Source organism: Nycticebus coucang, chromosome 5 (genome assembly GCF_027406575.1).
Source record: "Nycticebus coucang isolate mNycCou1 chromosome 5, mNycCou1.pri, whole genome shotgun sequence".
Classification (NCBI taxonomy): Eukaryota; Metazoa; Chordata; class Mammalia; order Primates; family Lorisidae; genus Nycticebus; species Nycticebus coucang.
The window spans coordinates 23,856,218-23,869,515 of NC_069784.1; the positions used below are offsets into that span (position 1 = coordinate 23,856,218).

The window sequence follows — 13,298 nt, forward strand, 5'->3', positions numbered from 1 at the left end:
CTGAAGCGATTCTCTTGCCTCAGCCTCCCGAGTAGCTGGGACTACAGGCGCCTGCCACAACGCCCGGCTATTTTTTGGTTGCAGTTTGGCCGGAGCCGGGTTTGAACCCGCCACCCTTGGTATATGGGGCCGGCGCCCTACCGACTGAGCCACAGGTGCCGCCCCCAAAGCAATTTTTTTTTAAAAGAAAAAGAGTACTCTATGTATTAATCCAACCTTAAGTGGCTGAGAAACTAGCAATATAATAGTCTCAGCTGAAAATATTTTGACTTTGCCTAAAATAATTTTAAGTTTGAACCATCTAATGGTAGAGAAAGTACAAAAAGTAGAAGGTGAGACACTTTTGCCATAGGGAACAAAGAGGGTAGGACACTTGAATGATTTGAAGGCCTTTTTTAAACTGGTTAAGTTAAAACAGTAAGATGAAGGACATACAAAAATTCATAAAGATAATAAATAGTAATAACAAGACAATGTTTAAAACACCAATCCCAATCCTTAGAATTCTAGTTCCCAGAATATTTCTTACCTCAAATATAATACTATAACCAAAAAAATTTCTAGCTACTGATTATTTCATACAGAAATAACTTACTAAAATATCACTAGGCCCCCAAATCCTTTTGAAATCCTTTTGAAATCCTGAGTTTACCTTAATTAGGTAATAGGTAATGATGTGCAAATTCAGAAAGTCAGAAGTGCCAAAATGTTTGTCATTAAAGGAATCATAACTAACTGTATTTATAAAACTAACCTTAACTTAATTTTCGCCCAATGTGAAAGCTCTGTGCTGCAGTGCCAAAAAACGTCACAGCCGCGTCTGTGGATGGCATTTATAGCCAAAAGAATCAATGTTTAAAATAAAGTCTACCATCAAATCTAAAAAATTTGTATAGACGGGCAGTTTTTGTAAAAACATTTTAAATATTCTTAGCAACATTTGGGGGGATAGAGTCTGGAAAGATGTTTTTAAATTCACATAAAAGGTTAAAAGAGGTACATGGTCTGGGTTGAATTCTAGATCTAGACTGGTTTTGAGACTGTTACTGCAGGGCACAATTACTACTGGCTTCCTACAAAAACTCAGAACATTCAGTTTTATTCATACACCCTTAATACCGTGTTTCCAATTTGGAACATATCACTCATTTCGGAGTAATGATTCACATATACAGTTTGCAAACAGAATGTAAGATTTACTTGCTCCACGATGGTTCCTTCTCAACTTTTCTTATAATTTATAAAATCACCAGATCTACCAATACCTTTAACTTATTTAATGTAAAGTGCTGCCTGATGCAGACAACACTGCTAACCCACGCGAGACATTGATTTGTACTTGTTTTTCCATCAGGGGGATGGATTTGCGCTCGGCTACTCCAGCGCCTACTAGGTCCCCCTGGTGACCAAACCGTACATTTAGGCAATAGGAGGTAGGGTTCCAAGGCACAAACTGGCAGTGGAACAGAGAAGGTGGAAGGGGAAATCATGAAAAATTAACACGCCAACAGTACACACGACATGACTGAGAATTACGTTGGCATCGCTGAGGTATCTGAGATCTGCACACCAGCCACCATCCCCTTCCCTTTTAAATGGCAAACACCCATCCGCCTCCCTCGGGCTTCCAATCCCGACCTCCCATTTAAACCTCTGGTGTGATGGAAAGCCCAAACCAAGGGGCTAGCACGAGGCACAAGCCACTCTGAGGGGATTTGGGCAAACACTGATGTGACAAACGGTCGTAATTTTCTATCTAAAATATGGAGGAATGACACAACACCTTTCCTATCACAGATTGAAGACCCAAGACAGAGTCAAGAATTGCCGACCCACAGGGGGCCCGGAGCGGGGGAACGGAAAGCACCCAGAATACCAAGGAGAGGACTGCGGTGCGTCCCAAGCTCCCATGGAGGGGCGAAAAGCTGCGGATAGCGCCGGGAGCGCGGGGTCGCAGCCGGGTCACGTCTTGGGGCTCTCGGGGTGCCAGGGGCTCGAGAGCGAGAGCAGGCGGGACGACCTGGGCCCCGGAGCTGGGCCGTCCGAGGCGCAGGAGGCGCCGGGGCCGCTGTGGGGGTGCGCGGGCAGCGCCGCCGAGGGGGCTGCGGCGCCGGGGCAGCCGCGGAGGGCGCGCCGCCAGGTGCCGGACGGCAGGGGGCAACGGGGTTCTGGCAGGCGCCGACCCGGGGAGGGAGGAGGGCGGCGGGCGAGTCCCGCGCGGCGCGGGAGGGCGCGCGGCCGGGTGCGCCCGCAGCGGGTTGCGGGACCGCCGCCGGCCTACCTGGAGATAATAGGGTTTCCTTAGCCAGGTCCCCGGACAGAGACTCCTCGCCATGGTAATCACACATCGCCCCGCTGCGCCGCAGTCAGAGGCGGACCCGAGCGCCGGCGGCCCGGCTCCCCGCCTCACCCCGCCTCCCCACCCCCTGCCCGGCCGGGCCCGCCCACTCCCCCGCCCCCGCCGCGGAGCGCTCTGCGCTTCCCCCGGCCCAGCTGCAGTGACGGTGGACGGCGGCGCGAGGCCCGGCCTCCCGCTCTGCTCGCCCGGCCGCCGCGGCTGTCAGAGCGGGTGCCGCCGACTGTGCCATAAAAGGGGAGTCGCGCCTCGCCTCCGCCGACACAAATCCAACTGCGCCTCGCGCTTAAAGGGGAGGCGCGCGGAGGAGGGCGGAGGCGCCGCGGAAGCAAGGGTGTCGCCCCCTCGGCGCGGAGAGGAGCGTGCGTCGCGCTGGCCGGAGCACCGACCCCTGGGACCGCAGGGATCTGGCCGCCCGCTCTGGCTACCGGCTACCCGCGCTGCGTCTGCCTGTGCGTCCCACCCGCCGGCCCCGGCTGGACTGACGCTCCCTCTGGACTCTGCTCCTCGAGTCACAACGTGTCTGGGCGGGTTGTATCGAAATTCAAGGGAAGCTTGGGACTCCAACCCTGGGGACGGGCTCGTTCTTCCTCACTCACGGTGGCGGGTGGTGTGGGGATGAGGGGGCAGCTGCGGCAGCAGGAGACGGGGACCTGCGGGTCCTGCGAGCACTGCGTTCTGCGCGGAGGCAGACAGGGCTCTCTCCTGAAGGCAGTGTGGCCCCCGCCCCCAATCCAGTCCACCTTAATGCATTTCAACTTAGTTAAATGTACTTTTTTTAAAATTCTGACTTTTTATTTGTATATTGTTTATATTGTTTTTAAGACAGCTTCGGCGTTTTCCCCGCCCCACGCAGAAACCCTGAGTCAAAGTAAAAAAAATTAATGAATTAAATACAGACTTGAGGGCAGGGAACCCGGGACGTGGCATAGCTACTCAGTTAAAGCCACATAACACAGGGTGTGGTCTTTCTTTTGACAGGTCCAAATAAGGGAAAAAGAGCCACCCTGGTAGGAGAACAGCTGTTGATTCGAGTGACTTGTAATGGAAGAAGGTGCATTTTTTCTTTGTACAGCACATACCACGTTTTCACGTGATGCCAACAAAGTTGAGGTGGCTGTTTAGAACTCATTTGGGCCTGTTGCTCTGAGGTTTCCCCAGAAACAAACCTTTCCTCACTCTCACCATAGTGTTTATATAATCTTTTTTCTGCCGCTTTGTTTCTGAAGAGATACCTTTCTGCCTGCCCCTTCCCCTAACCAACACTCAGACACAGGTTTTAACCTCAAACCTCAGTGGTTATTATTTTTTTTTTCTTTCTGGTTTTGAGTCTCACTATATTTCCTGGGTTCAAACACTCGGGCACAAGTGATCCTCTCCATCTTCTCCAGTAGCTGGTAAGCAGGCACAGGTAACTGAGCCTGGCTACTTGGTGGAATTTTACTGCTTACAGAGAAACTCAGATAAAGTGATTTTCAGTTTGAGTTAAAGTGACTTAAGTAAGTTATGAGTAAGCTGAGAATGGATTCTCCTGGTTTCATTCATTCAATAAATCTTGAGTACCCAGACACTATTCAAGTTGGTTGGGATATATAATGTGAACAAAACAGCCAAAAATCCTTGCTCTTGGGGGATACTATGGGGGTGGGGGGGACAGGCAATAAATAAATGTAATCAATAAGAACATCTTAATAAGAAAGCTGATAAGGGTTATGGGGGGAGCAAGGTAGATGGAGAAAGCTACAAGTAGAGGGAAAAGGTTTGAGGAAAAAGACCAGTTTTGGACATGTATCTATTAGAAATTGAAGTGGAGTGATTTTTTTTTTCTTTTTCTTTTCTTTTCTTTTCTTCTTTTCTCCCTTTCCCTTTTCCCTTTTCCTCTTTTTTGACAATCTCACCGTGTTGCTCAGGCTAAAGGGTTGTGGCATCAGTCTCACTCAACAGCTTAAACTCTTGGGTTCAAGGGATCTTCCTTGCCTCAGCCTCCCAAGTAACTGGGACTACAGGTGCTACTACCTCAACACCCAGCTAATTTTTCTATTTTTAGTAGAGACAGGGTCTCCTTGCATAGGCTGATCTGGAACTCCTGAGCTCAAGGGATCCTCCCTCCTCAGCCTCCCAGAGTGCTAGGATTACAGGCGATTTTGATTAGGCAGTTTAAACCATGAGTGTAAGTTTAAAGAGAGTGGGCCAAGCTAGAAATATAAAAGAGAAAAATATATATCAGCATTTAGATGATAATTTAAAGCCATGACACTGAACAAGATCACCAAGGAAATGAGAGAAAAAGGGAGAGAACCCAGGATGGAGCCCTGGAGATGATGAAACTTTGAGGAGAGGTGGATGAGCCAGGCAGGAAGACGGAAAAGGGGCAGCCATGAAGTAGTGAGGTGTCTTGAATTCTCTACCAATGAGACCACAGGTTACAGACCTGTTTTGTCTGGCTGGTCTAACATTTACAAATGGAGATACTTGACATAAATATCCAGATTTCTGGCCGTTTTGACTATTAGGTGAGCTGACCAAACTTTTTTTTTTTTCTGAAACAGAGTCTCACTTTTTCACCCTCAGTAGAGTGCTATAAAGTCATAGCTCACAGCAACCTCAAACTCCTGGGCTTAAGCGATTCTCTTGCCACAGCCTCCCAAGTAGCTGGGATGATAGGTGCCTGCCACAACACTGGGCTGCAGCTGACCAAACTATTCACAGACCATCTGTGGGCTGGTGTGACCCCCTCTGCGTGGAGTGTGTGTTCTGCAGCTTGGGAGGAGTCCCTCTCCTTCCCTAGTTTTCTGCTCTATTTCCCCAGCATTTATTTATCTTTCCTATCTAGCCCTTGTAGGCATTTGACTTTGTGACCAGTTAAAATCATAGCATGTGATTTAAGAAAATAGACTCCAACAAGAGCTTTAGAGCTGCAGAATGAGAAGCAAGAAAGGGACAGGTGAAGAGAATACAGGGTGATTAGGCTCGGGATTAATGATTTCACTAAAAAACCCATGTTTACCTGAAATTCTCAAGATAATGTAGAAATGAATTCTGTTTACTGTGTAGCCTACGTTCACCTTCCTACGCCACTAGATGGTGCAGGGTAATGATGAAGCAAGGTGGAGACTGAATTCACACCCCAGGAAAAATGAAATCTGTTCATTTAGTCATGAGAACATAGACTGAAATGAGAGGGCTTATATATATAATCTACAAGAAAGGCATGTTGTACACTAAAATAAAAAACTCCAATGGCTTGGCGCCAACCACATACACCTGAGCTGGCGGGTTCAAATCCAGCCTGGGCCCGCCAAACAACAATGACAGCTGCAACCAAAAAATAGCCGGGCATTGTGGCGGGTTCCTGTAGTCCCAGCTACTTGGGAGACGGAGGCAGGAGAATCACTTGAGCCCTGGAGTTGGAGGTTGCTATGAGCTGTGATGCCAGGGCACTCTACCCAGGGCGACAGCTTGAGGCTTTGTCTGGAAAAAAAAAAAAATCCAGTGGTTCTTTAATATTCCACTAATACCACAACCAAATATTAATCTATTGTGTCCAAAATGTTATAAAATGCTCTTCAGAGAACAGAACACAAGAAATTTATCATAAAGCCAAATGTTTTGTGTATCTCCTTTTTTTGTTGCTGTTAGAGACAAGGTCTCTCCTCCCCACCCCCAGGGTCAAGTGGAGTGGCATGATCCTAGCTCACTGCACCATTGAATTCCTGGACTCAAGCCATCCTCCTGCCTCAACCTCCCAAAGTGCTAGGGTTATAAGTCTGAGCCACTGTGACTAGCCTTATATCTTCTTTTAATGTGAATGCAATGTTTAAAAAAAGAATGGCCAGGTGTGGTGACTCATACTTGTAATCCTAGCATTCTGGGAGGCCAAGTCGGGTAGATTGCCTGAGCTCAGGAGTTTGAGACCAGCCTGAGCAAGAATGAGACCACATCTCTAAAAATAGCTGGGTGTTGTGGTAGGCACCTGTAGTCCCAGCTACTTGGGAAGCTGAAGCAAGAGGATTGCTTGAGCCCAAGAGTTTAAGTTGCTGTGAGCTGTGACTTCACAGTACTCTACTGAGGGTGACAAGTGAAAACTGTCTTTAAAAGAAAAAAAAAAGATTGCTCCAACTCAGGTGTTTGAAGTTGCTATAAGCTATGATGCCACAGCACTCTACCCGGAGTGACAAGAGTAAGACTCTGTCTCAAAAAAAAGAATGAGTAGAATTTGCAGGTTGGCCGGGCTTGGTGGCTCACTTGTGTAATCTTAGCACTCTGGGAAGTCGAGGTGGGTGGATTGCCTGAGCTCAGGAGTTCAAAACCAGCCTGAGCAATATCAAGACCTCATCTCTAAAGATAGCCGGGCATTTTGGTGGGTGCCTGTGGTCCTAGCTACTTGGGAGGCTGAGGTAAGAGGATCACTTGAACCCTAAAGTTTGAGGTTGCTGTGAGCTATGACACTATGGTATTCTACCAAGGGCAACAAAATGAAAGTGTGTCAAAAAAAAATTTTTTTTTGAGGGCGGCACCTGTGGCTCAAGGAGTAGGGCGCCAGTCCCATATGCTGGAGGTGGTGGGTTCAAACCTAGCCCCAGCCAAAAAAATAAAATAAAATAAAATATAAAAAAAAAAAAAATTTTTTTTTTTTGAAAGTAAAATTAAAATTCATTGTTATGTCCCTAAAACCTGGCATGGTACTTACTTGGCATATAGAAGATAATCCATAAATATTTGTTTAAAAGAATGAATGAATAGGCTTGGCGTCTGTGGCTCAAGCTGCTAAGGCGCCAGCCACATACACCTGAGCTGGCGGGTTCCAATCCAGCCTGGGCCCGCCAAACAACAATGACGGCCGCAACCAAAAAGTAGCCGGGCGTTGTGGCGGGCGCCTGTAGTCCCAGCTACTTGGGAGGCGGAGACAGGAGACTCGCTTGAGCCCAGGAGTTGGAGGTTGCTGTGGGCTGTGATGCTACAGCACTCTACTCAGGGCGACAGCTTAAGGCTCTGTCTCAAAAAAAAAAAAAAAAAATGAATGAATGAATAAATGAGGCTGTCTCATTTATTCCTCCATTTATTCAGGAGGCTGCCTCCTGAATAAATGGAGGATAAGAAGCATAAAAATAGATATTAAAATGTTTTTAACTTGAAAACAGAAATTCAAAATTTGAAACAGAATCATGAAAGACAATCTTTATTTTGCTCTTTATTCGTATTAGTACATTCCCTGAAGAAATGGTAGCTTTTTTGGAGTCATTCTTTAAGAAAATAAACAGCCCATACTAATTTGATGCTAAGAATTTGTCTGACTTGAGGCATAACGCTATAGTCCTGGAAAATATGACCTTCTTCCTAATGAAAATACTGTGCTAAAAGACTTACATTAAGAATTCATAATGACTGCAGCAAAAATCATATGAAACCTGTCACATGGAAGTCACCGAAGGGATCACCTTACTATGGTGGGTTATAGTCTTCAGAGGGATATGAACTTGTCCGGAAACCATCTGGTAATATTTTCAGGTTCTGGCAATAGTAGCAGGAATTTTGCATGTACTGTCAATGTCATGATATTAAAGCAGCATTTTACAATGTGGTTTCACCACTCTCTTTAGTTTTGCATATAAAAATATGCCTTGGGCTCAGCGCCTGTGGTTTAGTGGTTAGGGTGCTGGCCACATACACTAAGGCTGGCAGGTTCAAACCCGGCCTAGGCCTGCTAAACAACAAAGACAACAACAGCAAGAAAATAGCTGGGCATTGTGGTGGGCGCCTGTAGTCCCAGCTACTTGGGAGACTGAGGCAAGACAATCGCTTAAGCCCAAGAGTTGGAGGTTGCTGTGAGCTGTGATGCCACAGCGCTCTACCAAGGGCAACACAGGGAGACTCTGTCTCAAAAAAAAAGAAAAAAAAGAATATATCTTATTCTCCATAGAAAAGGGAAATTGTATAGGGACATATGCAGCAAGATGACCTGGTAGGACTAGCACAGCTCCATTCACTGGGTGATTTGTAGTATTTTCTTCCTTCCCATGACCAGCCCTAAACATTCCCCAGTTCTCTTGAGCAAAAGAATAACCATCCAAATCCAGGAAACACCCGATTTTCTCAGAGGATAGCAAAATCTTAGAGGACCCAGATGTTTCCTTGCTGATTACTCCTAGTAAGATCCAGTCAGAGCTAATGAATTCAGAAAACAGAATATAAAGGGTTCCAAACTTGTAGTGGAGCATATTTCATGTCTTTTCCTGAGATTTGTTTTACTTTTTATTTTGCCCATATAGTGGTTAGAAGCTCTGTGTGAACCACTGGAGCCAGATAAACTGTTCATCTAGTTCTGCCACTTTCTAGCTGAGTGACCTCAGGCTAGTTACTTAAAATCTCTGTCCCATCTTCAGTGACAGGTTCATTAAGTATATGAGGATTAAATGAGGTGAAGGCTTAGCACAGAACAAAGCACTGAACACACGTGGAAGGTCAAAAACAGATTCTAAAACGCCATGCTGTAAGACGTATGTGATTGCTGCTGTTATCAAACAATTTCACGGAGAGCCAGCAGCTAGCATCTTCAACAAACCTTCTCAAAAGGTTTTAGGAAAAAATTCATTTTTTAGTTATAGAAGAATGAGCTTTTCCACACACGTTTTCCTCCCTCCCTCCCCTTCCTCTATTTCTCTTACTCTTTTTCCTTCCTCGCTCTCTCCCTCCCCCCTCTCCTTCCTAGTAGTTTCCAGACGCAGCCGGGCCACTGGCACCAAGCGGTCCTGAGGCTGTGGCTGCGGCTGCTGAGGAGCTGGTGGCAGCGCTATGGGAGAGCCGATGGCCAAGAGGGGTGAGGGCGACCCATGCTGGATTGTGGAGGAGCGGGCGGACACCACCAGCGTCAACAACTGGCACTGGACAGAGAGAGATGCTTCAAATTGGTCCACAGAGAAGCTAAAAACACTGTTCCTGGCAGCGCAGGTACAGAATGAGGAAGGCACATGAGAGGTGACAGAACGGAGGAAGCTCGACGGAGAAGCATCAATTAACAACCACAAAGGCAAACTCCTCTTCTTAGATGAGTGGAGCATCAAACTAAACTGGACAGGTACTTCTAAGTCAGGAGTTCAGTACCAGGGCCATGTGGAGATCCCCAATCTGATGAATACAATGTGGATGAAGTGGAGATTAGTGTGAGCCTTGCCAAAGATGAGCCTGACACAAATCTGGCGGCCTTCATGAAGAAAGAAGAGGTGAAACTTCTAAGAGAAGCAATGGGAATTTACATCGGCACCCTCAAAACAGAGTTTACCCAAGGCATGATCTTACCTACAGTGAATGGAGAGTCAGGAGACCCAGTGGGGCAGCCAGCATTGAAAACTGAGGAACGCAAGGCTAAGTCCTCCGTTTCTTCAAAAACCCAGGCCAGACCTGTTGGTGTCATAATCACCCTTAGAGAAACCTTCCTGACATCCCCAGAGGAGATTTTAGAGTGTTTCCCACCCGAGAGTTGGTTCAGGCCCTTACCCATGCTCCTGCAATGATAGAAGCAGACAAAGGTGGGAAGTTTCAGATGGTGGATGGCAACATCTCTGGAGAATTTACTGATTTGGTCCCTGAGAAACATATTTAAATGAAGTGGAGCTTTAAAACTTGGCCAGAGGGGCATTTTGCCACCATCACCTTGACCTTCACTGATAAGAATGGAGAGACTGAGGTGTGCATGGAAGGCTGAGGCATCCCTTCTCTTAAGGCAGAGCGGACACAGCAGGGCTGGCAGCAGTACTCTTTTGAGGGCATCAAACAGACCTTTGGCTATGGTGCACGCTTATTTTAGGGCCAGCAGAAGGGGGCTCCAGCCTGCCCATCACTTCAGTCCAGTCTTCGCCTGACTGGTGCTTGTGACTTCCAGGATTGTACCATCCCAGCCTCGAACTTGGGGCCAGGGCAAGTCCCCTCCACAAATACCTTGGGTTTCTGCATGTTTTCTGCTGGGTGGGATCAGAGGGCAGTGTCTTTTGTGTACATATGCTAAATAAAAGTAATTGAAAAAACAAAGGCCCCTCTCCTTCCTAACCATTCCTTCCTTCCTTCCATGCCTTCTTCCCTCCCTCCCCTCCCTTCCTCCTTCCTTCCTTCCTCCTTTCCTTTCTTCCTTCCATCCTTCTTTCTTCTTTTTGTGACATAGTCTTGCTCTGTCTCCCAGGCTAGAGTGCACTGGCATCATCATAGCTCACTTCAGCCTTGAATACCTGGGCTCACATGATCCTCCTGCCTTAACTTGGGTAGAGTGCTGTGGCGTCACAGCTCACGGCAACCTCCAACTCTTGGGCTTAAGCGATTTTCTTGCCTCAGCCTCCCAAGTAGCTGGGACTACAGGTGCCCGCCACAACACCCGGCTATTTTTTGTTGCAGTTGTCATTGTTTAGCTGACCCAGGCTGGGTTCTAACCTGCCAGCCTGGGTGTATGTGGCCAGCGCCCGACCCAGTGAGCTATACAGGCACTGCCAAACTTTCTTATTTTTTGTAGAGAGGATCTCATTCTGTTGCCCAAGCTTGTCTCAAACTCCTGGCCTCAAGCAATCCTTCTGCTTCAGTCTTCTGAGTTGCTGGGATTACAGGCATGAGCCACAATGCCTAGCTAGGCCCAACTCTTGGGCTCAAGCAACTCTCCTGCCTCAGTTTCCCAAGTAGCTGGGACCACAGGTGCCTGCCACAGCAGCTGGCTATTTTTAGAGACATGATCTCACTCTTGCTCAGGCTGGTCTTGAACTCCTGAGCTCAGTTGATGAGCCTGCCTTGGCTTGCCAGAATGCTAGGATTACAGGCATGAGCCACCATGCCTGGCCTAGGCACCAACTCTTCCATAACTTTTGAGCATTGTTACATTAATAGAGATTTTTTTGAACTATGTCACCCTTGTCTCTGTCTTATGAAACAGATTGTACTGAACATAATCTAACACTTTCTTGATGCTGCAGGATCATACAAAACAGAATCACAGATCTAACATCTCAGGAGTAGGCTGAGTATGTCCTGCTAACACCACAGAGGAGGACAGCACCAGTCCTGAACATACCCTCTGGGATAGGACTGGAACTTGAGGATGCTGACACACCAACTGTTCAAAATATTTCAGAGTATCAGGCTGTACTTTGTGACAGCAGTTGCCAATGGCGGCATAAGGCAGCGTAGACAGTTGCCAATGGTGGCATAAGGCTGGATAAGAGTCAAGTTGACACAAAATAAGGTCGTTCGGATAGAGACACTACTACACAGAGCAGCAGGTTGGAGGCGGTAACTGGGAAGTCTAAACAAAGACTCCCAGGGTCTATAAGCACCACCTATATGCAGGGTAGAGCGCCAGTCCTAGAGGTAACTGTGCTGTGTGGACAACCAGAAGTTTCATTTCACAATGAGGACCAAGATAAAGGTCTAGTTATAAGAATAAGGACTCAGGGAGAGAGCTAAAGGTCATAGACTATGGGACTGTGGTTGGTCAAAAATCTTTCTCAGGTGGGAAGAGGTGGAGTAACTTCTTCAAGGTCATGTTGTGAAGGTGCACAGCCAATATGCTATCATGGGCTATGTGGGTCCCTACATATTTTTTAAACGTTGCTCTATTCACTTTATTTTTTTTCTTTGAGACAAAGTCTCACTCTGTCTCCCTTGGTTGAGTGCTCTAGCGTCACAGCTCACAGCAACCTCAAACTTTAAGCTCAGCGATTCTCTTGCCTCAGCCTCTGGAGTAGCTGGGGCTACAGGTGCCCACCATAATGCCCAGCTAATTTTTTTTTTTTTTTTCAGAGACAAGGTCTCACTCTTACTCAAGCTGTTCTCTAACTCCTGAGCTCAGGCAATCCACCCACCTCAGTCTTCCAGAGTGCTAGGATTACAGGTGTGAGCCTCTGTGCCGGCCTCTATTATTATTATTATTTTTTATTTATTTATTTTTATTGTTAAATCATAGCTGTGTACATTAGTGCAATCAAGGGGTACAATGTGCGGGTTTCATATACAATCTGAAATATTCTCATCAAACTGTTCAACATAGCCTTCATGGCATTTTCTTAGTTACTGTATGTAGGCATTTGTATTCTGCATTATTATTTAAAATAAACAGATGTTATAGTATTCTGGCAAATATAGAACTGATTGGATTTGTTTTTCTGATTCCAAGGAAAATTCCAGCTGTACAACTCAAGACTCAGATAATTCACAATTTTTGAAGAGACGAGAGTGAGTTATTTATTTACAGAGAAAGCATGTTGTTGGTATGGAGCTATTTGCTGTACGCATACCTCAAGAATTAACTCTCTTAAATTCCTACAACCTAGAATTAAACCTTTCGAAAGGAGCCAGTGTGTCACTATGAAAATAGCACAATTCAATTAGATTTAAAATTAAATACTGGTTTCAAATTTGGGACACTAAAAATAAGTTCTATATTATAAAAGTTATAAAATGTTAAATTATTTTATCAACTAAAAATCTAAATTCATGTTTTCAAAATGTGATAATAAGCTAAAAGCATTTAGCTCAGTCTCTGTGCCTGTAGCTCAGCGGCTAGGGCACTAGTCACATACACCAGAGTTGGTGGGTTCAAATCCAGCCCGGGCCTGCCAAACAACAATGACAACTACAATCAAAAAATAGACAGGCGTTGGGGCAGGCGCCTGTAGTCCCAGCTACTTGGGAGGCTGAGGCAAGAGAATCGCTTCAGCCCAAGAGTTTGAGGTTGCTGTGAGCTATGACGCTGTGGCACTCTACCCAGGGCGACAGCTTAAGACTCTGTCTCAGAAAAAAAAAAAAAAAGCATTTACCTTAAAGGAACTAATGAAATATCAAATATTATTAAGAATTAACACTAATGTGGGCAGCACCTATGGCTCAGTGAGCAGGGCGCCGGCCCCATATAGCGAGGGTGGCGGGTTCAAACCCAGCCCCCGCCAAACTGCAACAAAAAAAATAGCCG

The 13,298-nt window shown here is 46.3% G+C and overlaps 1 protein-coding gene and 1 pseudogene across 1 annotated transcript in view; one reads left to right on the forward strand and one right to left on the reverse strand.

Annotated features, from left to right (window-relative positions):
- DIPK1A (divergent protein kinase domain 1A) overlaps window positions 1–2,599 on the reverse strand; it is a 107,754-nt gene extending 105,155 nt beyond the window's left edge. The window contains exon 1 of the mRNA XM_053591497.1: window positions 2,282–2,599. Within this exon, the coding sequence (XP_053447472.1) occupies window positions 2,282–2,335 (54 nt within the window). The 5' untranslated portion in view covers window positions 2,336–2,599. The remainder of the gene's footprint in view (window positions 1–2,281) is intronic.
- A 6,540-nt stretch (window positions 2,600–9,139) lies between these two features.
- Window positions 9,140–10,160, forward strand: LOC128586009 (activator of 90 kDa heat shock protein ATPase homolog 1-like; annotated as a pseudogene).
- The last annotated feature ends 3,138 nt before the right edge of the window (window positions 10,161–13,298 follow it).